At 46.2% G+C, this 25,565-nt stretch overlaps 1 protein-coding gene across 4 annotated transcripts in view; it reads left to right on the top strand.

Annotated features, from left to right (window-relative positions):
* Positions 1–2,770: 2,770 nt before the first annotated feature.
* The window catches only part of ANKRD29 (ankyrin repeat domain 29), a 78,073-nt gene continuing 55,278 nt past the window's right edge, over positions 2,771–25,565 (top strand). For 2 of the 4 annotated variants that reach the window (XM_033178128.1, XM_033178130.1), the window contains exons 1-3: positions 2,771–2,972; positions 18,433–18,543; positions 21,344–21,442. In XM_033178128.1, the coding sequence (XP_033034019.1) occupies positions 2,952–2,972; positions 18,433–18,543; positions 21,344–21,442 (231 nt within the window). In that variant the 5' untranslated portion in view covers positions 2,771–2,951. The remainder of the gene's footprint in view (positions 2,973–18,432; positions 18,544–21,343; positions 21,443–25,565) is intronic. The other 2 variants (XM_033178129.1, XM_033178131.1) reach the window with 2 other exon arrangements.

The following is a 25,565-nucleotide window of genomic DNA, read 5'->3' on the forward strand; positions in this document are numbered from 1 at the left end:
TGGGAGGCCGAACCAGGTGGACCACTTGAGGTCAGTAGTTCGAGACCAGCCTGGCCAACATGGTGAAACCCTGTCTCTACTAAAGATACAAAAATTAGCTGGGCATAGTGGCAGGCACCTATAAACCCAGCTACTCAGGAGGCTGAGGCAGGAGAATCATTTGAACCTTGGGACTGGAGGTTGCAGTAAGCCAGGATAGTGACACTTCACTCCAGCCTGGGCAAAAGAGCGAAACTCCATCTAAGAAGAAAAAACAAACAAACAAAAACTATTAAAGCAAAACCTCTGATGCTTGATTTTATATAATAATGTTGTGTGGCAACTTAAAAACTGTGTCATTTATAGACACTCAACGCAAGGACAAAGTTTTGAGTCCTTATTTTTAAAATTGGAATTTTCTATACAAGTTTGGAATGTTTTCTATTTAAAGCTGTTTTAAGCACAAAGTAATACAATTTATCCATAAAGGTTAAACATTTAAATTTTTGTTACTGATTTTTATTTGTATTCGTTACAAATTTAATTGAGAAGGGGGGAGAGTGAATGAGTGGATTCTTATAGTTAGAGGGGGTAAGACATCCACTTTTATACTATTTTTTTGTTTTGTTTTTATTTTCTATTTTTGAGACAGGGTCTTGCTCTGTTGCCCAGGCTGGAGGGCTGTGACCCAGTCTTGGCTTACTGCAGTCTAAACCTCCCAGGTTCAAGTGATCCTCCCACCTCAGCCTCCTGAGTAGCTGGGACTACAGGTGTGCACCACCATGTATCAGGGGAACCAGCACCCAATATTTCAACATAGGTTCTTTCTATTTTCCCTAAGTGTTGGCTGGTCTGAGAAATAAAGAGAAAGAGTACAAAGAGAGGAATTTTACAGCTGGGCTGCTGGGGGTGACATCACATATCGGTAGATCCATGATGCCCACCTGAGCCACAAAACCAGCAAGTTTTTATTAAGGACTTCAAAAGGGGAGGGGGTGTATGAACAGGAAGTAGGTCACAAAGATCACATGCTTCTGAGGCCATTAAAGATCACAATGGCAAAAGGCAAAGCAAAGATCCCAAGGCAAAGGGCAAAATTAGAATTACTGATGAGGATCTATGTTCAGCTGTGCACATATTGTCTTGATAAACGTCTTAAACAACAGAAAACAGGGTTTGGGAGCAGAGAACTGGTCTGACCTCAAATTCACCAGGGTGAGGTTTTTCCCCACCCTAGTGAGTCTGAGAGTACCACAGAAGACCAGGGTGTATTTCAGTCCTTATCTCAACCACATAAGACAGACACTCCCAGAGCGGCCGTTTATAGACCTCCCCTCAGGAATGCAATTCTTTTCCTAGGGTCTTAATATTATATTCCTTGCTAGGAAAAGAATTTAGCGATATCTCTCCTACTTGCATGTCAGTTTATAGGCCCTCTGCAAGACATAAAATATGGCTCTATTCTGCCCAACCCCGCAGGCAGTGTCAGACCTTATGGTTGTCTTCCCTTGTTCCCTAAAATCGCTGTTATTCTGTTCATTTTCAGGGTGCACTGATTTCATATTGTTCAAACACACATGTTTTACAATCAATTTGTACAGTTAACGCAATCATCACAGAGTCCTGATCACAGCTGATGAAGATAACAGGATTAAGAGGTTAAAGTAAGACAGGTGTAAGAAATTATAACAGTACTACTTTTGGTAACTGATAAATGTCCATATTAAAATGAAATCTTCACAATTTATGTTCAGAGATTGATTGCAGTAAAGACAGGCATAAGAAATTATAAGAGTACTATTAGGGAAGTGATAAATGTCCATGAAATCTTCACAATTTATGTTCCTCTGCCGCGACTCCAGCCAGTCCCTCCGTTTGGGGTCCCTGACTTCCCGCAACACCATGCCTGGCTAATTTTTGTATTTTTAGTAGAGACAGGTTTTGCCATGTTGTCCAGGTTGGTCTCAAACTCCTAGACGCAAGTGATCTGCCCGCCTTGGCCTCCCAAAGAGCTGGGATTATAGGCGTGAGCCACTGCGCCTGGGCTACTTTTTTACTTTAACTTTTCTAAAATGCTCCCGAAGAGCTGTTATTACCTTTTATACTTAAAATTTCCAGTTTTACTTCCCTGAAAGCCATCCTGGGCAGGCAACAGGAGTAAACACACATACTGCAATACCCCAGGGCTGCAGCATCAGACCCAGAGGAGGAGGGAACTGCTGGATTAACAATGAGGAGAAGGAGGAGGGGTATGAGTCTATTCCAAAATTGGCCTTTCTCCTTCGGAAAGGAAAAGACCACTTATTGTTTGTGCAATCAAAAGGTTTGTTTCCTAGATATTTTCCCCAGGAGAAAAAAAGTTTCTCAGGAAACCGAGAAAGAAATTATAAAGAAAATAGCTATTGTATGAATTTTTTCCTCAAGCTTCATTTTTACATCATTATCATATTTGTGCTGTGATAAAGGCTGGGAGTCCTCTGGGGCAGACCAGTCTATTTGGGAGGGTATATATGGAGTTTGTGCGTGAGTACATGCGGGTGAGTGGGCGTGAGGGTGGAAAATGTGTGTGGAACCTCTGTGTGTGTGGAATGTGGAGCGTATGCACAATGTGTGTGGAGTTTGGAGTGTGTGTGTGTGGATGGGTGAGTGTTGGAGTGTGGACGTGTGTGGAGAGTGCACAGTGCGTGCGAAGTTTGGGGTGTTTGTGCACGCGCGTGTGTGGCAGGTCCTGGAGCGCGTCCACGCGGCACCCCATGTGCAGTGTGCGCGCGCGAGAGCGGAGCGCGCCCCCGCGCCGCCCGTCCGGCCGGGCCCTGGGTGCGGCGGCTGCTGCCGGGCCGGGCGGCGGGAGCGCGCGGCGTCGGAGGCCGCCCCTCTGCGGAACGCCGAGCGCCGCGGGAGAGTGACGGGCCGGGGAGGACCGGGCGTCCCGGGCCCGAAGCGCGCGGGCTCCCGCTGGGACCGCCGCGGACATGTGCAGGATGTCCTTCAAGGTGAGCGCCGCGGGCTTCGGGGCCGGGGCTGGGGCCGGGCTCTGGCGGCCTGGCCTGCGGGGTCGGGTGGGGTGGGGTGGGGTGGGCACCGCCCGCTGCCCGCCGCCCGCCGCCTCCTCCTTCCTCTCTCCTCCCGCTGGGGGCGAGGCCCGGGAGGAAGCGGCGGGGCTGGGTGCGTCCTGTGGGTTTGCGGTTTGCCTGCCTGCCCTGCCTGAGAGGCTTCGCACTCATGGCTGTGGATCGGCTGAGTCTGTGCCCGGCGACGGGGCGGCGGGGACTGTCGCCGGGTAACAGGTCGGGGGCGGTGAAGAAGCTGGGGTCAGCGCTGTCCTGCAGCAGAAGGAGTCCCCGAACCTGACCCTCTGCGTCCTCATGCAGGAGTACCAGCTGCGCCCACGGCTGCTTCCTCCCCGGAGGGGTAGCCAGCACCCAGGGAGGCTTCAGGGTCCAAAGGTGTCTTGTCTCAAAAGAGTTGATTAAAGTCATTCCATCTAATCCCCACATTTTAGGATGAAAGAGGTTCATCTGCCTCGACTGAAAGATTTTAATAAAAATAGTAGTTAAAATGCATTAAACAGTTCAAATGTGCCTGACTCTGAACCAAGGACAAAATGTGTATGGTCTCAATCCTGGGGGAAACCTATGGGAGGTGCTCTTCGTAGCTTTTTTATTTTTTTTTATTTTTATTTTTTTTGAGACGGAGTCTTGCTCTGCCACCCAGGCTGGAGTGCAGTGGCCGGATCTCAGCTCACTGCAAGCTCCGCCTCCTGGGTTTACGCCATTCTCCTGCCTCAGCCTCCCGAGTAGCTGGGACTACAGGCGCCCGCCTCGTCGCCCGGCTAGTTTTTTGTATTTTTAAGTAGAGACAGGGTTTCACCGTATTAGCCAGGATGGTCTCGATCTCCTGACCTCGTGATCCGCCCGTCTCGGCCTCCCAAAGTGCTGGGATTACAGGCTTGAGCCACCGCGCCCGGCCGCTTTTTTATTTTTTTAATGAGAAAACTAAGATACAGAGAAATTAACTCACCCACGGTTTTGCAGCCAATAAGTTAAGGTGTTAAGACTGAAACCCAAGTGTGTCTGACTCTGAAGCCACTGTAATCCCGTTGCCGACAACAGCTCATGTAAGCAGGGAGATGTGCATGTTACAAAGATCTCTGGCTGGGTTTGGAGAATAGGGTTGGAGCTGGGAGATGTTGTCATCTTTTTAAGAAATGGTGCTGGACAAGTGCATAGGTGGTGAGAATGGAACAAAGTAGATGAATGTGAATGACTTTAAAAGATTTGTTTGGCCGGGCGCGGTGGCTCAAGCCTGTAATCCCAGCACTTTGGGAGGCCGAGACGGGCGGATCACGAGATCAGGAGATCGAGACCTTCCTGGCTAACAGAGTGAAACCCCGTCTCTACTAAAAAAAATACAAAAAAAACTAGCCGGGCGAGGTGGCGGGCGCCTTTAGTCCCAGCTACTCGGGAGGCTGAGGCAGGAGAATGGCGTAAACTCGGGAGGCGGAGCTTGCAGTGAGCTGAGATCCGGCCACTGCACTCCAGCCTGGGTGACAGAGCGAGACTCCGTCTCAAAAAAAAAAAAAAAAAGATTTGTTTGTTTGTTTGTTTTCCTGAGACGGAGTTTCGTTCCTGTTCCCCAGGCTGAGTGCAATGGTGTGATCTCGGCTCACTACAACCTCCGCCTCCGGGTTCAAGCGATTTCTCCTTCCTCACCCTCCAGAGTAGCTAGGATTACAGGCGTGCGCCACCATGTCCAGCTAGTTTTTTGTATTTTTAGTAGAGACTGGATCCCACCATGTTGTCCAGGCTGGTCTCGCACTCCTGACCTCAGGTGATCCACCCGCCTTGGCCTCCCAAAGTGCTGGGGTTAAAGGCATGAGCCACTATGCCCGGCCGACTTTAAAAGTTTTAAATCGACATAATTCAGTAGGGAAGGCAAGAGAGATAAAGATAAAACATTTGGTTTGGGATAAAGTTTGAGGATGGATGGAAATCCAAGCAGAGATGTTGATTAGACAAATATACACTCCTCGATCCCAGGAGGCAAGTCTGGGCAGCAGCTAGAGATGAGATTTAGGAGTCAGCAGTGTTAAGTAGGCACCCATGGGAATGAACATGATTGCCCAGTGGAACCATATAAAGGTGGAAAACAAGAGGACTGAGGACAAAATCTTTTTTTTTTTTTTTTTTTTTTTTTTTTGAGACGGAGTCTCGCTGTGTCGCCCAGGCTGGAGTGCAGTGGCCGGATCTCAGCTCACGGCAAGCTCTGCCTCCCGGGTTCACGCCATTCTCTTGCCTCAGCCTCCCGAGTAGCTGGGACTACAGGCGCCCGCCACCTCGCCCGGCTAGTTTTTTGTATTTTTTAGTAGAGACGGGGTTTCACTGTGTTCGCCAGGATGGTCTCGATCTCCTGACCTCGTGATCCGCCCGTCTCGGCCTCCCAAAGTGCTGGGATTACAGGCTTGAGCCACCGTGCCCGGCCGAGGACAAAATCTTGAAGAAGATTTGAGAAAGAGCAGCCAGAGACAAATGAGAAAACTCAGAAGCATGCGCTGTCACTTACGCCAAGGATCTCTAATCTTTCAACAAAGATGAAGAGGGCCTTGATGTTTATTAGTGCCATGGGGAAATCAAACAAAGAATTGAAAAGTCCATTGGATTTAGTAACAGAATAGGCCCTGGTGACCTTGCGGAGAGCACTTTCAGTGGTGTTAGGATCAGGAGCCGGATTGCAATAGCTTGAAAGAGAGTGGGTAGAATCCACAAGTGTGGAGAACTCTTTCAAGAAATTCTGCAAGAAACAGAGATTTTTCTTTTTCTTTTTTTTCTTTTTTTGAGACAAAGTGTTGCCATTGTCACCCAGGCTGGAGTGCAGTGGCACAATCTTGGCTCACTGTAACCTCCGCCTCTCGGGTTCAAGCAATTCTCCTGGCTCAGCCTCCTCAGTAGCTGGGATTACAGGTGCCTGCCACCACGCCCAGCTAATTTTTTGTATTTTTAGTAGAGACGGGGTTTCGCCATGTTGGCCAGCCTGGTCTCGAACTCCTGACCTCAGGTAATCTGCCCACCTCGGCCTCCCAAAGTGCTGGGATTAGAGGCATGAGCCACCGCACCTGACCCAGAGATTCTTTTTAAAAGGCAGTGGCTGCAGCAAGGATCTGGAATTGACCAAGGGTTTGTTTGCTTTAAAATAGTAGAGACTTGAGCATCTTTAAATGACAATAGGCACTTCAACAATAAAAAGACAAAGAAAGCCTAATTTTAAAGTGGACATGTGAATAGACATTTCTTCCAAGAAGCTTACAAATGGCCAGTAAGCACCTGAAAAGATGCTTAACATTATTAGCCATGGTCTTGGAAATGCAAATACAAAACTGTAATGAGATACCACTTCATACCCGCTAGGATGGCTTTAATCAGCAAGACAATGACGAATGTTGGCAAGGATGTGGAGAAATTGAATCTGCATGCATTGCTGGTAGGAATATAAAATAATGCAGTCATTTTTATTTTTATTTATTTAATGTATTTATTTTTTGTTTTTTTGAGACGGAGTCTCGCTGTGTCGTCCAGGCTGGAATGCAGTGGCTGGATCTCGGCTCACTGCAAGCTCCGCCTCCCGGGTTTACGCCATTCTCCTGCCTCAGCCTCCCGAGTAGCTGAGACTACTCCCGAGTAGCTGAGACTGCAGGCACCCGCCACCTCGCCTGGCTAGTTTTTTTGTATTTTTTTAGTAGAGACGGTGTTTCACCATGTTAGCCAGGATGGTCTCAATCTCCTGACCTCGTGATCCGCCCATCTCCGCCTCCCAAAGTGCTGGGATTACAGGCTTAGGCCACCGCGCCCGACCTAGTTATTTTTTTTAAGACATAGTCTCGCTCTATCAGCCAGGCTGGAGTACAGTGGCACGATCTCGGCTCACTGCAACCTCTGCCTCCCGGGCTCAAGCAATTCTCCTGCCTCAGCCTCCCAAGTAGCTGGGATTACAGGCATGTGCCACCACACACCCGGCTAATTTTTGCATTTTTAGTAGAGACGAGGTTTCACCATGTTGACTAGGCTGGTCTCGAACTCCTGACCTCAGGTAATCCGCCTGCCTCGGCCTCCCAAAGTGCTAGGATTATAGGCGTGAGCCACCACGCCCGGCTGATGCAGTCATTTTTAAAACCATGCTTGTCTTTCTTCAAAAAAATTTTTTTGTTTGTTTTTTGGTTTTTTGTTTTTTTGTTTTTTTGTTTTTTTTTTTTTGAGACAGAGTCTCGCTGTGTCGCCCAGGCTGGAGTGCAGTGGCCGGATCTCAGCTCACTACAAGCTCCACCTCCCGGGTTCACGCCATTCTCCTGCCTCAGCCTCCCGAGTAGCTGGGACTACAGGCGCCCGCCACCTCGCCCGGCTAGATTTTTGTATTTTTTAGTAGAAACAGGATTTCACCGTGTTAGCCAGGATGGTCTCCATATCCTGACCTCGTGATCCGCCCGTCTCGGCCTCCCAAAGTGCTGGGATTACAGGCTTGAGCCACCGCGCCTGGCCTGTTTTTTGTTTTTTGTCTTTTTTGAGATGAAGTCTCGCTCTGTCCTCACGCTGGAGTACAGTGGCGTGATCTCAGCTCATCGCAACCTCCGCCTCCTGGGTTCCAGCAATTCTCTTGCCTGAGCCTCCTGAGTTGCTGAGACTACAGGCGCATGCCACCATGCCCAGCTAATTTTTGTATTTTTAGTAGAGAACAGGTTTCACCATGTTGGCCAAGATGGTCTCCATCTCTTGACCTCGTGATTCGCCTGCCTCAGCCTCCCAAAATGCTGGGATTACAGGCGTGAGCCACCGCACCCAGCCTCAAAAAGTTAAATATACAGTTACCACATGATCCAGCAATTTCACTACTAGGAATATACCCAAGAGAAATGAAAACATGTTCACACAGAAACTTGAACATAAAGATTCATAGCAATAGTATTCATAATAGTCAGAAAGTGGAAACAATCCAAATGTCCATAAACTGATGATAAAAACAAAATGTTGGCCAGGCACAGTGGCTCATCCCTGTAATCCCAGCACTTTGGGAGGCTGTGGTGGATCACCTGAAGTCAGGAGTTTAAGACCAGCCTGGCCAACATGGTGAAACCCTGTCTCTACTAAAAATAAAAAGATTAGCTGGACGTCATTGCGGGTGCCTGTAATCCCAGTTACTGGGGAGGCTGAGGCAGGAGAATCACTTGAACCCTAGAGACAGAGGTTGCAGTGAGCCAAGGTCGTACCACTACATTCCAGCCTGGGTGACAGAGTGAGACTCTGTCTCAAAACAAACAAACAAAAAAAAGTGTTATGCATTATAAATACCATAGATTGGGAGGCTTAAACAACAAACATTTATTTCTCACAGTTCTAGAGCTAGGAAATCTTGAGATCAAGGTGGCTGGTGAGGGCTCTTTTCCTGACTTACAGGTGGCCACCTGTGCGTGCCCCGTTTCCTCACATGACCGAGAGAGAAAGCCCTGGTGTCTCTAACTCTTTCAAGGGCATTAATTCCATTGTGGGGGCTATACCTTCACAACCTCTTTTGCACTTAATTAACTCCCGAAGACTACTCCTCCTAAAATCATCACACTGGGCATTAGAACTTGAACACGTGAATTTTGGGGGGATGCAAACATTCGGTCCTCAGCCCCTGTCCTCCTGGCACATCTGTCTTGTGTGCAAAATGTATTCATTCCATCCCAACAGTCCCCAAAGTCTTAGCTTGTTCCAGTATCAATTGTAAAATCCACAGTCTCATCTAAATATCTAAATCAGCTATTGGGTAAGACTCAAGGTATGATTCATCCCAAGTGAAATTCTTCTCTAGCTGTGAGCCTGTGAAATCAGACAAGTTTTTTTGTGTTTTTGCTTTTGTTTTCAGACAAGGTCTCACTCTGTTGCCTGCCCAGGCTGGTATAATCATGACTCACTGCAGCCTTGACCTCCGGGGCCCAAGCGATCCTCCTGCGTCAGTCTCCCAAGTAGCTGGGACTACAGGCTTGCACCACCATGCCTGGCTAATATTTTTTATGTTTTGTAGAGATGAGGGTCTCCCTGTGTTGCCCAGGCTGATCTCAGACTCCTGGACTCAAGCAATCCTGCTTTGGCCTCCCAAAGTGTTGGGATCACAGGCGTGAGCCACCACGCCTACCTCAAACAAGTTTTGTGGTTCTAAAATACGACGGTAGGACAGGCATAGGATACATGTTTCCACCCCAAAAGGGAGAAGAAATTGGAAGAAAGGAATGACAGGTCACAAGCAAGTCCAATACCTAGCAAGGCAAATATTATTAGAACTTAAAGTTTGAGAATAATCCTCTTCAGCTCATGCTTTGCCTTCTGAACTCACGGAGTGGTGGGTCCTGCTTTCTGGACCAACTGGGGCAGGGGATTGGGCTCACAAGACATTGGTGGTTAGGCCTTCAACATATGAATTTGGGGAGGAACACAAGCATTTAGTCCATAACGTGGTAATCTGTACAATGGACTATCCTTCAGCCATAAAAAGGAATGAAGCACTAATACTTGCTACAACGTAGATGAAACTTGGAAACATATTCAGTGAAGGAAGCCAGACACACAACGCCATATATTGGATGATTCCATTGATATAAAATGTCCAAAATCAGCAAATCCATAGAGACAGAAAGTAGACTAGTGGTTGCCAGGGGCTGGGGAAGAGGAGGGGATGGGAAGTGATTGTTGATGGGTAGATAATCTGGAATAGATAGTGGTGATGGTTGTGTAACCTTATGATTGCACCAAAACCCACTGGATTGTATGCTTTGAGAGGATGAATTTTATGTATGTAGATTATATCTCAAGGTATTTTTCAATCATAATAGGGAATGTGGAGAAGGCTTGGGGACAATTTTGCTGAGTGAATTTCTCAGGGAGTTGGGGGCAGTGAGCCTGAGCTGGGTTCCATTTGCTGTGGAATTAACTAGAATGGCAGAAGAAAACCTCTCCCACTGGGGTAAAGGGAAAGGAGGTGAAGTTGAGGGTTGATGTTTTGTAAAGTGAAGCCCAGGATGAAGTCAGGATTTGGGGTAGGTAGAAAGGAAGCTGCTAAACCAGGTGCCAACATTATCCGTGAATAAGGAAGAACGATCAGGAGGTGACAACTGCTAGGTGAGGTGAGGTAGAGGATGGGAAGATGGGATGACCTGAGTCTTGAAGGAGCAGAGATGTATAGCCCTGAATGGAGGGGCAGTGGCCTGGAAGCCAAGTGGGCCTATTCACTGCAGTGCTGATGTGGGAGAAGGCCTTGGCTCCACCAGGAGTAGGCACTGGGGAGGTTGAGGCAGGGAGAGAGGGAGTGCTCTGCACTAGGCTAAGGATGAAGAGGAGTTGATTACTATGAAATGGACTTCCAGAAGGCACAGAGGGAAGGTCTGTCCAGAGCAGAGTCCCAGGCCAGTCTGAGATTTGCATTAGCAACATTCTTTCATCCACCGCCCATCCAATCAAACATATTAAAATGCACCCACAAGCCGGGCGTGGTGGCTCAAGCCTGTAATCCCAGCACTTTGGGAGGCCAAGACGGGCGGATCGCGAGGTCAGGAGATCGAGACCATCCTGGCTAACATGGTGAAACCTCATCTCTACTAAAAAAAATACAAAAAAACTAGCTGGGCGTGGTGGTGGGCGCCTGTAGTCCCAGCTACTCGGGAGGCTGAGGCAGGAGAATGGTGGGCACCCGGGAGGCGGAGCTTGCAGTGAGCTGAGATCTGGCCACGGCACTCCAGCCCGGGCGACAGAGTGAGACTCCGTCTCAAAAAAAATAAATAAATAAAAAATAAAAAAATAAAAAATAAAATGCACCCACAGCCACAATAATAAAAGAGACTTTTCATTGTAAAATTTTTAGAAGGATTTTGTGATACTACTTTTTAAGTGATTTAGCTGTAAGTTACTCATTTAATTGACCTTTTGCCCATTTTTCTGCAGTTGTCATAGTTGGTTAGTAACTCTCACGCAGTGAGCAGATCAGACCTACAAATGATTTTCATGTGTCATCAGTATTTTATGAATACCAAATTTAGCAATTAATAAAGTTGACAGGGTGTTATGTTTTGCAGCTATTTAATTGAATATGTATTAACTTTGATTTGGGAACCACAGATTAACTTTTTCGTTTTCATAGGCTCCTGAAAGACTCATAGGCCCTAGGCTCTGGGTCTCCAAAGCCTACATGTAAAAAGGCTCCGCTTTGTTAGACGAGTCTGTGGAAGAATAAACAGAGCATTATAATATAAGTCACAATTTAGGCTCTGCTTGATGATTCAGAATCAATCAATGTATGTAGGGCTGCTTGCATCTGAACAACATGACCCCTTTGCATCTACTTTTTTTTTTTTTTTTGAGGCTGAGTCTTGCTCTGTCGCCCAGGCTGGAGTGCAGTGGCCGGATCTCAGCTCACGGCAAGCTCCGCCTCCCGGGTTCTCGCCATTCTCCTGCCTCAGCCTCCTGAGTAGCTGGGACTACAGGCGCCCGCCACCTCGCCCGGCTAGTTTTTTGTATTTTTAGTAGAGACGGGGTTTCACTGTGTTCGCCAGGATGGTCTCGATCTCCTGACCTTGTGATCCGCCCGTCTCGGCCTCCCAAAGTGCTGGGATTACAGGCTTGAGCCACCGCGCCCGGCCTGCATCTACTTTTGATGGCTTTTCCATCATGCTGTTATCAGTGACTTCTCACTGGTACCACTTTGCCTCCAGCAAACTTCCTTTAACAACTGGCAACGCCTAATCTCTTCTGCTTGAGAACACAGACACATGTTGGTTAGAAGTATCTTTTAAAGTAAAAGGAAACTCAGAGAATTATTTTTTAAAAGGAGGCCAGGCGTGGTGGCTCACACCTGTAATCCCAGCACTTTGGGAGACCGAGGCCGGTGAATCACCTGAGGTCAGGAGTCTGAGACCAGCCTGGCCAATATGGCCAATACGGTGAAACTCTGTCTCTACTAAAAAGCACAAAAATTAGCCAGGCGTGGTGGCATGTGCCTGTAATTCCAGCTACTCAGGAGGCTGAGGCAGGAGAATCACTTGAACCCGGGAGGCGGAGCTTGCAGTGAGTTGAGATCGCGCCACTGCACTCCAGCCTGGGCGACAGAGCGAGACTGTCTCAAAAAAAAAAAATTTCATATTTCCTTTAGGGTCCGCTATCTGTCATATGATGCTATACCCCAGCCAGGTTGGAGCTGGGTATCTTATTCTACAAAGAGTCTGTTTTATGAATCTTATGAACTATATTTTAATGGTAATGCAGGTTAATTGTTGCGCCTAAGTTCCAAAGGGAGGAGGGTGTAATGAGGTATATCAGACCTCCCTTCCTATCATGGCCTGAACTTTTCAGGTTTTCTTTGGGATCCCCTGGGCCAAGAGGGGGGTCCACTCAGTCAGTTGGAGGGCTTAAAATTTTATTTTTGATTTACAGGCTTAATGTTTATTAAGCATTCTGAAAATTGTAAATACTTAGCACAAAGTGGGATAGTGGATTAGAATAACCAGTAATGTCTCAAAAACATCTTTCTGCATATAGCTTTGCAATCCATCACTACATCTGTATTTTATGTCACCTCTAATATCATAGAAATTCATTATTGAGTAGAGCTAATATTATCTTGATTGAATTAATAAGTGTACGATTGAAGTCCACATTACTCTAAACCTTTTAAAACTAATAGTTTAAATCTCTACCCCCTCTTTGCTTTTAATTAGAATTCTAGTTCTGTACAAATAAATTTTCCTCTGTGTTTCCTCTCCCCTTCCTTCCTGTACAATTTCTGGAAGTGTACAGATAAGCAGTGTATTAGCCAAAATTCTGACAGTAAATGGAAGGGGGCAGGTAGGGAGAGAAGAAAATATGACAAATGTGGAATATGAGAAATGTGGAAGCTTACACTCAATTTTCTACAAGGTGTCAAATGTACAATCTCAGACTCTGGACCCAAACAGACTATCAGACTTTTTCTTTTTTTTTTTTTTTTGAGACAGGGTCTTGCTCTGTCACCCAGGTTGGAGTGCAGTGGTGCCATCTTGGCTCACTGCAACCTCCACCTCCCAGATTCAAGCAATTCCTTGCTTCAGCCTCCCGAGTAGCAGGGATTACATATGTGCCCCGTCACACCCAGCTAATTTTTGTGTTTTTAGTAGAAACAGGGTTTCGCGTTGTCAGCCAGACTGGTCTCAAACTCCTGAGCTCAAGTGATCCGCCTGCCTCAGCCTCCCAAAATGCTTGGGATTATAGGCGTGAGCCACCGTGTCCAGTCCAGACTTGCATTTATTTATTTATTTATTTATTTATTTATTGGTGGGTGGGGTACAGAGTCTCTTTCTGTCACCAGACTGGAGTGCAGTGACATGATCTTGGCTCACTACAACCTCCGCCTCCTGGATTCAAGCAATTCTCCTGCCTCAGCCTCCTGAGTAGCTGGGACTGCAGTTGCGCGCCACGATGCCGAGCCAATTTTTGTATTTTTAGTAGAGACGGAGTTTCACCATGTTGGCCGAGATGGTCTCGATCTCTTGACCTCATGATCTGCCCGCCTTGGCCTCCCAAAGTGCTGAGATTACAGGCGTGAGACACTGCGCCCAGCCCAAACTTGGATATAAATCTCGGCTCTGTTATTTGGATGAGCCAAGATCCCTACTGCGTGACCTTGACTAACTCATTCCTATGCTCAATTTCTTCATCTTAAAAATGAGAATAGTAGGCCAGGCATGGTGGCTCATGCCTGTAATCCCAGCACTTTGGGAGACTGAGGCAGGTAGATTACTTGAGGCCAGGAGTATGAGATCGGTCTGGCTAACCTGGCGAAACGCTAGCTCTACCAAAAGTACAAAAATTAGCCAGGCATGGTTAGTGCCAGGCATGGTTAGTGTCAGGCATGGTTAGTGCCAGGCATGGTTAGTGTCAGGCATGGTTAGTGTCAGGCATGGTTGCAGTGAGCCAAGATTGCACCACTGCACTCCAACCTGGGCAACAAATTGAGACTCCATCTAAAAGAGGGGAGGGGAAGGGAGAGGAGGGGAGGGAAGGTAGGGGAGGGGAGGGGCCTTCCTTTAAAAAGTAAAAAATAAAAGAAAACATGGGACTAGGCTGGGTGCAGTGGCTCATGCCTGTACTCCTAGCGCTTTGGGGGGCCAAGGCAGGCGGATCACTTGAGCTCAGGAGTTTGAGACCAGCCTGGCCAGTATGGTGAAACCCATCTCTACCAATAATACAAAAATTAGCAGGCATGGTGGCAGGTGCCTGTAATCCCAGCTACTTGGGAAGCTGAGACAGAAGAATCGCTTGAACCCAGGAGGGAGAGGTTGCAGTGAGCCGAGATCGTGCCACTCCACTCCAGCCTGGGTGACAGAATGAGACTCCGTCTTAAAAAAAAAAGAAAAAATGGGAATAATTATATTAGTTATACATTAACAACAAGGACACATTCTGAGAAATGCACGCTAGGTTATTCCTTCACTGTGCAGACATCAGAGAGTGCACTTACTACAGACGTAGAGAGTGTAGCTGACTGCACACCTAGGCTCTATGGTGTAGCCTATTGCTCCTAGGTGACAAAACTGTACAGCATGCTCCTGAATGGAATACTGTAGGCAGTTGTTACACAGTGGTGAGCATTTGCATATCTAAACACATGTAAATGAAGAAAAGGTACAGTAAAAATATAGTATTATGATCTTAGGGGGCCACCATCATATATGCAGCCTATCATTATATATTACATGACTATACTACCTCATGGGGCTGCTCCTGGAATTAAATGAGTTAAAGCAGTAAATTGTTTAGCACACTGCCTGATACAGAGCAAGATCTCAACCTAGTTGTCCTTGTTGTTACTTAGAAAGTTGCAACCAGCCAGCCTGAGAGAAGCTCCTTGGTTTTATTGCAGTGATCAGAAAAATCGAGAAAGAGATGAAATAGTAATAGCATGCTTGGTAGAGAGCTTTACAGCTTCTGTGACGTATTTTCACGTGCACCGTCTCCTTTGAAGGCTAGAGGACTGGCCCTGTCTCTCTCCACATCATTTATGATTATGTGCATATCATACCCAGTGGAGATTTGGAAGTTATCCAGGGAATGTGATGTCTATAGACCCCAAACAGAAGGAAGGTTGGGGACTTTCCATCTTAGCTGGAGAGGAGCTTGGGATGGAGGATAGGAAGGAGGTCACTAGGGTCACTGCTGCCTTACTTCTTGCTATCCACAGAAGAATTCCACAGGAGACAGAACAGTGTGATGGGGAGTTAAAGGGCAGCCTCAAGCAAGAGACTGCCTGTTGCTGAAGCCTGACTTGCCATTTCTCACTTACCTCATCTGTAAAATGGGATCGTCCCAGTGCCCACTTCACTGAGCAAGGATGAGGATGAAATAAGCTAGTGTGTGCAGAAGATACGCCACGTGGTCCAGAGTAAGCACTTTGTACTGAGTGAGCTCATGATTTCTGACCTCCAGGAAATGTGCCGGCCATAGGGTGACAGGAGCACCTGTCCATTTCTTTGCTAGACATTGCCACCTAGATGCCCCATAGGCACTTGAAACCCAGCATGTCCAACCCTGAACTCATCATTTTTTTCCAAAGTCTGGCCTTCATACGGTGTTTCCAACCTTCATGAATTGGCACCAAGATCAGCCAGGCGCTGGAAGCAGAAACAGGAGTCAATCCACTCCCCTATTCCCTCCTGTCCTGCACACACAATCACAGACCAAGGCTGTGCAGTTTTGCTCCTTAAAATGTCTCCAGTCCGTCCAGTCTTCCCATTCCCACTGTTGCTGCCTCTTAGTAAATTAAGCCCTTGACGGAACATGAAATATTTATAGCTTTTCACAAAGCTCAGTTTCTAGAACCTTATAGGAAACCAAGATGTCCAGCCCGGCCGGAGAGGAATCCCCAAGGCCATCCTAAAGGGAGGAGAGGCCCCGGGCTAGAGATCTTGTCATGACAATAGACGCTTGCTGTTTGCAGATGGGCTTTTGAAGGTATTTGGGGTTAAAGTGAAATGACAGAGTTCCTGCAAATGAATTACAGTTTATCATTCTTGTGTGTTTACCTTTCAGGAAAAGCTAGCAGAGCTGTTCCCTGGTGCATATTACATTGTCTGCCTGATTCACCCTCCCAGACTTCATTTTGGCCTTGTGCAATCTCTTTGTTAAAAGACTTTGTTTCATGATTCATTATACAGGTCAAACCTCCCTTGCCATTGCTTTGCCTAGTTACTGACAGCTGGAACAAATTAGACCTAGCCTGGTTCCTAAGCTGCAATGCTGGTGTGAACACCATGGTTGCAGTTAGCCTTGAAAACTCCAGGACAGCAAAATTTACACCTTTAGGAAAGGCAAATTGTTAACCTGAAATTGGAGGTGTTTTTTTTTTTCTCCTAAATGAGCCAGGAAACTATTCAAAGTATGTTTGCTATTAGCTTATCACTCCCCACCTTGCCGTTCTCTCATTCAAGTATGCACAAGGGCATACACCTGTGTATGTGCTGAAGGACTTCTGAAATGAAATCCTCACACCCACAAATACTGCTGCCGCTCTCCTTTCGTTTTAGAGGGCTTTGTTGAGTAGCTGAAATTGTTGGTATTTTCTTTTGAGCTTAGAGAAGCATTGTATTTAATGCAATATCAACATATTTAAAAGACATACTGTGCAAAAGGCCTTTTGAGTCAGGTAGATGTTTTAAACCCACTCGCAAAAAAAGTGCTTATATTAAACAATGTGAATACTTTTATAAAATTTCCTAAGACCATCAAAATTCTTTATTAGTACCAATACTCTGGATTTAGTTTTGCCTATTGATTCTGACTTTGTAAAGAAAAGTAAATGGAGGAAAGGAAACTAGCACTTAATCAGCATTTATGGTGTGTTGGGTATAATATCAGGCAAAAATCAGCATCATTTAATACTGTCAACTTCAAGGCAGGTACTGTGATCTCCATCTAAGCAAGAGGAAACCGAGACTCCCAAGGGCCAACTTACTTTTTCAGGGCTGGGGTGAGCTGTCTGGTCCCAAAGCCAGTTCCTCCCTTTCATGGACTGTTCTCTACAAACTCGTATCAATTATTTTAGAGAAGAAGAATGTACTGCAGTCAGCTCTGCTACCCATTTGGAAGACCTGTTTCTACTTCCATGCTTTCCATTGGTATGGCTCCAAAATTAACTTTGTAGCTTTAAAATAACCCAGCAGGCCCAGTGGGGTGACTCATGCCTATAATCCCAGCACTTTGGGAGGCCGAGGCGGGTAGATTGCTTGAGCCCAGGAGTTCGAGACCAGCCTGGGCAACATAGCGAGAACCTGTCTACAAAAGATAAAATAATTAGCTGGTCGTGGTGGCATGTGCCTGTGGTCTCAGCTACTCAGGATTCTGAGGTGAGAGGATAGCTTGAGCCTGAGAGGTCAAGGCTACAGTGAGTCATAACTATGCCACTGCACTCCAGCCTGGGCAACAGAGTGAGTCCCTGTCTCAAACAAACAAAGTGATCCAACAGTGGAATGAAGGATCCATATGAGGACATGTAATGGCATTATTTGCCCCAAATTCCTTGTTCTCAACACAAACCTCTGGCAAGTTCCAGCTGGAGCAAAGAAAATTAGATGGAGGGTCGGGCGCGGTGGCTCATGCCTGTAATCCCAGCACTTTGGGAGGCCGAGGCAGGAGGATCACGATGTCAAGAGATCAAGACCATCCTGGCCAACATAGTGAAACCCTGTCTCTACTAAAAATACAAAAATTAGCTGGGCATGGTGGCACATGCCTGTAGTCCCAGCTACTCAGGAGACTGAGGCAGGAGAATCGCCTGAACCCAGGAAGGGGAGGTTGCAGTGAGCCAAGATTGCGCCACGACACTCCAGCCTGGCAACGGAGCGAGACTGTGTCTCAAAAACAAAACAAACAAAAAAACAAAATTAGGTGGAGGCAAAGTGAAACATTCACAGAGGTAGATGGAATCAGATAGAAAGCATTGAGGGCTTAGGAAAAGGGCAGGTAAACTCCTTTGAGAAGTCAGAATTGGGAGAAATGTTGCCCCACTTAGAGGTGAAGAAAGATTTGGAATGTTTCTGGGAGAAAATAGCATTTGAGCAGAGCCGTGGCCTTGAAGGATGGAGGAAAATTCATTTCGAGCAAAAAGGAAACTGGGTGAACAAAAGCACAACAGAGGCAGGAAAGTGAGAACATTAGTGGGAAATAGGTTATTAATAGTGCTGGATTATCAACAACACTGCTCTTCATATCCATATGGTGGCTCAGGTGTCTGGAATCCAACAGAGTTCATTCTGGTATTACAGTCGTCTATTGCTGGAGGAGCCATCTTTCAAATGATGCTACACATCTGGATGTTCTCCTTTCTGAACGTTATTATCTATGTGCTTAGAAGCAGTCATGTTAACTGACATCAATTTTAAGATCCTGTTTCATTTTGTTCTTGCAGAAGGAAACTCCACTTGCCAACGCTGCATTCTGGGCAGCCAGGAGAGGAAACCTGGCGCTGCTGAAGCTGCTGTTGAACAGCGGCCGGGTGGACGTGGACTGCAGAGACAGCGTACGATGGTTCGGTAGATGCATGCCCAGCATGTACCATTGCCCTCGGTGGGCAGAGGAGCACCTCAGGAATACATTCCCCTTTACGATGCTGATTTGCTTGTTCATGTGTTTGCTTGCTTTATCCTTTTTAAAGCATCCAAGGTACTGTGGTGAACTTAAAAACATGCTGAGGGCAGTCAGAAAGAAAAGGAAACAAAGGCATAAAACAGAAGGCAACCACAATAGGGAAAGAGGCACTTCACGGGGAATCGGAATTGGCAGATTACAAGAAGAAAAGCCTGTTTAGTGAACGAATTCAAGCCAACCACTTTCATGAAAAGATGGAGATAATTTAGAGCACAAGTGGGCTGCCATGGATGTGGGCGTTCTGTTTCTTCTACAAGGATGAGAAAACAAAAATTGAAGCCTTCCCCCCTCCCCGGGCTTTTATCCTTTCATTACCTCTTGCAAACATAAATAAACTAATTGGCAATTTAAAAGGGGAAACAAAAATAGATACTACCGCCCACCGGCAGATACCACTTAGAGAGCCTTTCCATCCCCAGCTAGAGGCAATCATTTTCCTATCCTCAGCAAGACTTCTCATCTCTGGGGACCAAGAGGACCTCCAGTGAGGAAAGGGAGCAAGCAGTGATGTTTTGATTTTAGGATTTGAATAAAAATGTTTCAAAGGAGTTTTGTTTTCCTGAAAACAGGGTGTGCCATTTCCAGCTTTTATTGTACAAATTTGGTTCAGTGAAATCCACCACCAGCCCAAAAGTGAAATAGCAGTTTGCCCCAGTTGGCCCCGTTGGGGCATCAGGGCAGGATATCTTCGGTTTACGGAATATCTTTGGTTACACCTCCAGACCCACTCCACACCCTTTTCGCTCTTAGTCCCACAGTCTGAACTGTATGTACTGCTTCAGCAGACTCACTTCCCTCTGGCCTCCAGTGGTGTTTGGCCCGTAGGAGCATCTGCAGGAGTCAGAGAGTGGGAGGAGAGGGATGTCAGGGAGCCCAGTGCCCTCCCTATTTCTGTCTGGCAGCAGCGCCCCGCTGTTCTCTGCATCCTGGGAGCCGCTCCCTTGCCCTGGCACCTTCAGGCTTCGGCTGGTCATGGACTCCCACAGTTCCTAAATCCCAGTACTATGCTGTTCTTTCTAGATGCCCTATGCCCAAGCCTCAGCTTACTAGTCTCTTTATTCCACTTTCTTCCAATTATCCCAATTTGAATGTACCATCTGTTCCTTGCCAGAACTCAGGCTGTTGTCAGGTCTTGGGCATCTGTGAACTGGCCATCTCAGTCTTATTTGGGTTTTGCGGGGTTGGTTCCTACACCACAGTGGGAAAACCACAGGGCAGAAACACCAGTTGTCACTGTGGCCAACGTGGCAAAACCCTGCCTCTACTAAAAATACAAAAATTAGCCGGGTGTGGTGGCAGGCGCCTGTAATCCCAGCTACTCAGGAGGCTGACGCAAGAGAATCGCTTGAACCTGGGAGGCGGAGGTTATAGTGAGCCAAGATCATGCCATCGCACTCCAGCCTAGGAGACAAGAGCGAGACTTCGTCTCAAAAAAAAGAAATACCGTAGAGCACCACTAAGAAGCCATTAGCTTTTCATTACTTCGTTACTTTACCTGTACTTTTTACATAAAGCCAACAAGACTTTCACAAAACTAGCATGGCCATTGGCAGAAGTCAACAAAAGCCAGATGATAGCCTAACATTGAATTATCATAATGTTATTTTAATATCTGACACTTACTGAACTAATATCTACCATTACTATGTTAACCATATTGCCTGACTTATCTCATTCACTAATTTAATCAGGCGGATACTTTTATTATTCCCCCATATTTCAGAAGAAGAGAATGAGACTGAAGGGTTACATAATGTGCCCAAGATCATACTGTCAGTGACTACTCAGCAATACTGCCTTCCTACAAAATCCCATAGATGAAAATAACATGAAGCCTCCAAAATTCACTTAATTACCCTATATCTAATAAGCCTCCCCTGTGTGCAGAGCCATCTGTCTCTCTCATCGTCCACTTCTGAGCGGCAGGTTGCTGAATATGCAGAGGTGGTAGCTAAGAATTTCAAGCGCTTGAAAACAACTGTAAGTCAAACTGCAAATGCCCACTTCAATTAGAAGGGTCCAAATCACATGGTACACCTCAAGTCCTTGAATCTTAAAGCTGGGACAGACTTTGGTGATCGTCCCATCCAACCTCTCATTTAAAAAAATGAAATAAATGAGTCCAAGTAATTGTAAGCAAATTGCCCAGGTTACACTGTTGGTCAGTGACAGCCACCTGGGTTTAGCCCCCACAGCTCCTGACTCTCAGTTCTCTAGTCTCTCATTTCACCTGGTGCCATACATCTTTACCTGAATCATTTTGAAGATGAAGACTTTTAAATACAGAAAATCAGATGGTACCATTTAATTTTTCTTTTGCATTAATAGCAATGTTTTGGCTCAGGAATCATTTAACAGGAATCATAAAATGAGAGCATTATATCATCGCTGCCTTAAAATGCAATAACTATGGTTCGTTTGGACTGTGCTTCTGAAGGTAATGGAAGTAAGTGAATTTTTAGATTGAAAATTCCAACCTCAGCAATTTGTCACTTTGCTTTTTCCCATCTAGGCTGCATGATGAGATTATTCATGAGCACTTTGATCACTGCAGGGAATTTTGCCCTTGGGTGTGTTCTGAGTGGAGCTGACATCTCTGCAGCATCTTTTCTGGGACCCTTCTCTCTGACATAGCAGTGGCCTAACTGTTCATCTGTCTCTCCTCCATCCAGCACGGCACCACACTCCTGATGGTTGCTGCCTACGCTGGCCACATAGACTGTGTGAGGGAACTGGTTCTGCAAGGAGCAGACATCAATCTCCAGAGAGAGGTAGGTCAGGCTTTGTACTTGAAGAAAAATGACCAGGCTCAGAGATCTGAAGTTTTCATAACAGTGAACTGGTATGGGGGACAAGAGCCATCATTGCTTTTCTCCCACATTAAAGCCCATTGAAGAGTTTATTGTGCCTACAATGAGGTCCAGCAATATACTAGCAGTTATAATGCATTTGAGCGTAGCTTGTCGGGCACATCTGAGGTAACCAAACCTCTTACCACCTGCCTATAAACACTCACACTTTTTTTTTCTTTTTGTCAAGCTTAAATCAGTTCTTTATTCTTCCCTTGGGATCAGATACTGTAGGATTTATAGCATTTTCATATAGATCATTATATTTTTAGAAGAGTTGAGTCACCAGCGTATTTGTAATGAGGCTCACTTGCTAGGATGTCTCAATCATCCTCCCCAAACCATGTTTTCAAAGGACTGCTCTGTAACTGGCCATGAATTAAATAAGCTCTCCTGAAAAAAGCCATATAGGTCAACACTGGACAAAAATGTGAGCCTGTTCCCACACTTCATTCGAAGACAGTCTTGGGAGTTTGATCTTGCTTAAGGATCCATTCTTGGTCTAATCTAGAGAAGCAGAAGAGAGGCTGGACTTTTTTTCTTTCTTCTTTTTTTTTTTTTTTTTAAAGATGGAGTCTCACTCTGTGGCCCAAGCTGGAGTGCAATGGTGCAATCTCGGCTCATGCAACCTCCGCCTCCCGAGTTCAAGCGATTCTCCTGCCTCAGCCTCCCGAGTAGCTGAGACTACAGGTGTGTGCCACCACACCAGGCTAATTTTCTGTATTCTTAGTAGAGATGGGGTTTCACCATGGTGGCCAAGACAGTCTCGATCTCCTGACCTCATGATCCACCCACCTCAGCCTCCCAAAGTGCTGGGATTGCCTAGGCCAGGACATTTTAACATACTTTGGGGCTCATTTCTGAGAAGGCTCCATCCATGTATTTCCAAGCTGACGTAGGACCTGTTAACTAATCTTTGTGGAGACACACGCTCAGGTCGTCCCTAGAGTGCATCTGACCTCTCAGTTCACACTGACTCAGACCTGAGATGGGCTTCCTAGGCAAGTCCAGACTGAACCACTTGGTTTTCCTCAGTCCAGCCTTATTTTATCCTAGGTCCTGTCTTGCAACATTTTAGAAAGACAATTCACCAGCCAAACTTCCATCAAGCCAGTATATCGTATATCTCATTCTTCCAGCCTGGACCGTCACCTCTGAGTGGAGCAAATTAAGACACGTTAGGTCTCAGGACTGTCTCAAGAGTTCCAGGTGTAACATACACCTGGGCAACATAGCAAGACCCCATCTCTACAAAAAAATTTAAAAATTTAGCCAGACATGGTGGTCCACACCTATAGTACCAGTTACTTGAGATGCAGAGGTTAGAGGCTCATTTAAGCCCAGAAGTTACAGGCTGCAGTGAGCCATGATTGCATTACTGCATTCCAGCATGGGCGATGCAGCGAGACCCTGACTCAAAAATAGAGTTCCAAGGCACATCCGGATGTCTTTCCCACCGCCCGTCTGGGTGTTGGAGGCCTTGGCTTTGGACCATGAAAGAGTGACGTGGCTGGGCACGGTGGCTCAAGCCTGTAATCCCAGCACTTTGGGAGGCCGAGACGGGTGGATCACGAGGTCAGGAGATCGAGACCATCCTGGCTAACACAGTGAAACCCCATCTCTACTAAAAAATACAAAAAACTAGCTGGGTGAGGTGGCGGGCACCTGTAGTCCCAGCTACTCGGGAGGCTGAGGCAGGAGAATGGCGTAAACCTGGGAGGCGGAGCTTGTAGTGAGCTGAGATCCTGCCACTGCACTCCAGCCCAGGAGACAGAGCGAGACTTCGTCTCAAAAAAAAAAAAAGAAAGAAAAAAGAAAGAGTGACGTGCAGAATCTGGGTCTGGGTCTCTGTAGCCCTGGATCAACAGGCCTGGTCTATTGAGAGGAATAGTATAAAGAGACTACAGTAAATGCAGTCTTCTCACAAACAGATTCTTTGGTGCAATTTCCGTAACACTAGATCGTTGTTTTAGGCCATTTTCACTTCAGCACTTAATTTTCCTGTGGGATGAAAGTATCTGGACCCCTTTAGAATTATAGTTTAAAATTACTTTAATCTTTTTATTTTTCCTCTCTGCTTTATGGTCTTTGTTTATTACAACTTTAAAGACAGATTTTCTCTAATAAAAACAAGATGGTCCAGATCTGGTTTACGTTAAAAACTTTATCCTGAAGAACAAATTCAACATGCACAAAAATCTCTCTGAAATAACTGAAAAAAGCAGCTAGAAGAAGAGAGAAGTATTTGATTTCTAGCCAGTCTATGGTTTCTGTGGTTTTATATTTATCCATTTGGTTCCAGTTGCTCAACTAATCTTGGAGATGAAAACTCTGGTAGCACTGAGAACAAAAGCCTTTGAAGATTTACCAAAGTGTACTCAGCTTAATGGTAACTTGTGTGGCTCAAATGATGGTGCTGTGTAAGTTCCTGGCAGTCCCTGAACTTCCTGAGACTGTGTCAGTCTGGAGCAAGAGGGCTGCCAAGCCAAAGGCAGACCCCAGCCTCCTGTACCAGTTTTGGAAGCTGAAAGAGTGCCTTGCAGTGCTTTGAAACTTACTCCTATGGCAGACTTCTGCCTTCATCCATTGTTAATCCACTTTGCAATATCAGAATATTTGTCTCCTGAAAAACTACCTGCCACTCTTCTTAGGTCAGGTCTCTAGATACACAGAGCTTGCTAGAGAGACAAACTGGAAGCTAATGTTCCTGAAACACTATTGCTTTAAAGAATCCACAATTGGCTGATGATACCGCTCAGGCATAGGAGCTGCAAATGCAGTTGGCATGAAGCCTGAAGTAAGGCACGCATATTTAAAACTTTTATTCACATTCCAGACTAAGGTCTAGGTCCTGTTGTCTATGGATGGCTGCATTGAGGTACCGAATGATTGATAGTAGTGTGTATGTTCTAAAATCAACTCAAACTGCTCTAATAATGATTTCTGTAATTAATGTGTCAAGAAAGCTTATTGAAAAACAAATTCTCTTACTAAGGAAACAACTTCTAGAAAAGACCTTTGGTAGTCTCTACAATTTAATGTCTGTTGAGAAAGTGAGAGTTTTCCTATTCTAGCCAAGTTTCTTCCTCTAGAACTATTGATTCCCTAAGGTTTCTGGAACCCAGCATCCTCAACTGTAACAAAGCAGTGGGAGGATGCTTCCCACTTACTTCTGTGGGAACCAAGGAGAAAATCACACCTGCATTGCAGGCAGAAAAGCCCTGTGAATGGTCGCAATGCCTGTGCCTTCCTGGGACAGAGTCTGGCTGAGGGCACAGCCTGACGTGGGTTATATCTATCTGGGAAGGTGTTACATGTTCTCCCTCAGTGGTGGTGTTATCAGCACCCTAGATTCTTGTAATCTCCCAGGATAGAAGTCAAGAGAGATTGTCAGATAGCAAAGAGAAAGTTTATTTAGCTTGTGCATAAGGGAACCAGGTTCCCTTATGGAAAGGAAAAGGGTTGGCTGCTCCCCAAGAGAAGTATGTGGGTTTGTTTTATGGGGCCTTTTTAAAGGGAAGGGTTTAGTTGGGGCATGTATAGGAGGGGTTTCTGTAGCACTTGCACAGTAGCTCAATATGCTTTTTTATGTATCGCATGTAAGATTAGCATTTTAAATCTCTACCTTCAGATGTGATTTTTAGCATTAAGATAAGGAAGAGGTGACTATAAGTTGAAGTTTAAGTCTAACTGTGCATGCAGGGCTCCAGGAAGTCCCTACCCACCTAAAGTGAGAATTGTGGTTGGTCTTTTGTTGCTGATTGGCTGTCACAGGATCCTTAGGGTGTCACTTTGCCAGCAGGAAATCTCCATGGCTGGCAGCGCCTTCTGCCCGAGTGTTGCTCAGGCCCGTTGGGCTCATTCTGCCCACTTGGCCTAGCAAGCTGCACTCAGTTCACCCTACCAACCCAGATCCCACACCTGCCAAAGGCAAGCCAGGTGTACGAGCAAGCATGGGGTCCAGCCACTGCACACAACCAGGCATGCCAGCTGTGGTGAGGCAGGCAGCTCCAGGAACTGGCACAGGCACCAGCTCTGTGTGAGG

The sequence above is a fragment of the Trachypithecus francoisi genome, unplaced genomic scaffold (genome assembly GCF_009764315.1).
Source record: "Trachypithecus francoisi isolate TF-2019V2 unplaced genomic scaffold, Tfra_2.0 Lachesis_group19, whole genome shotgun sequence".
NCBI lineage: Eukaryota > Metazoa > Chordata > Mammalia > Primates > Cercopithecidae > Trachypithecus > Trachypithecus francoisi.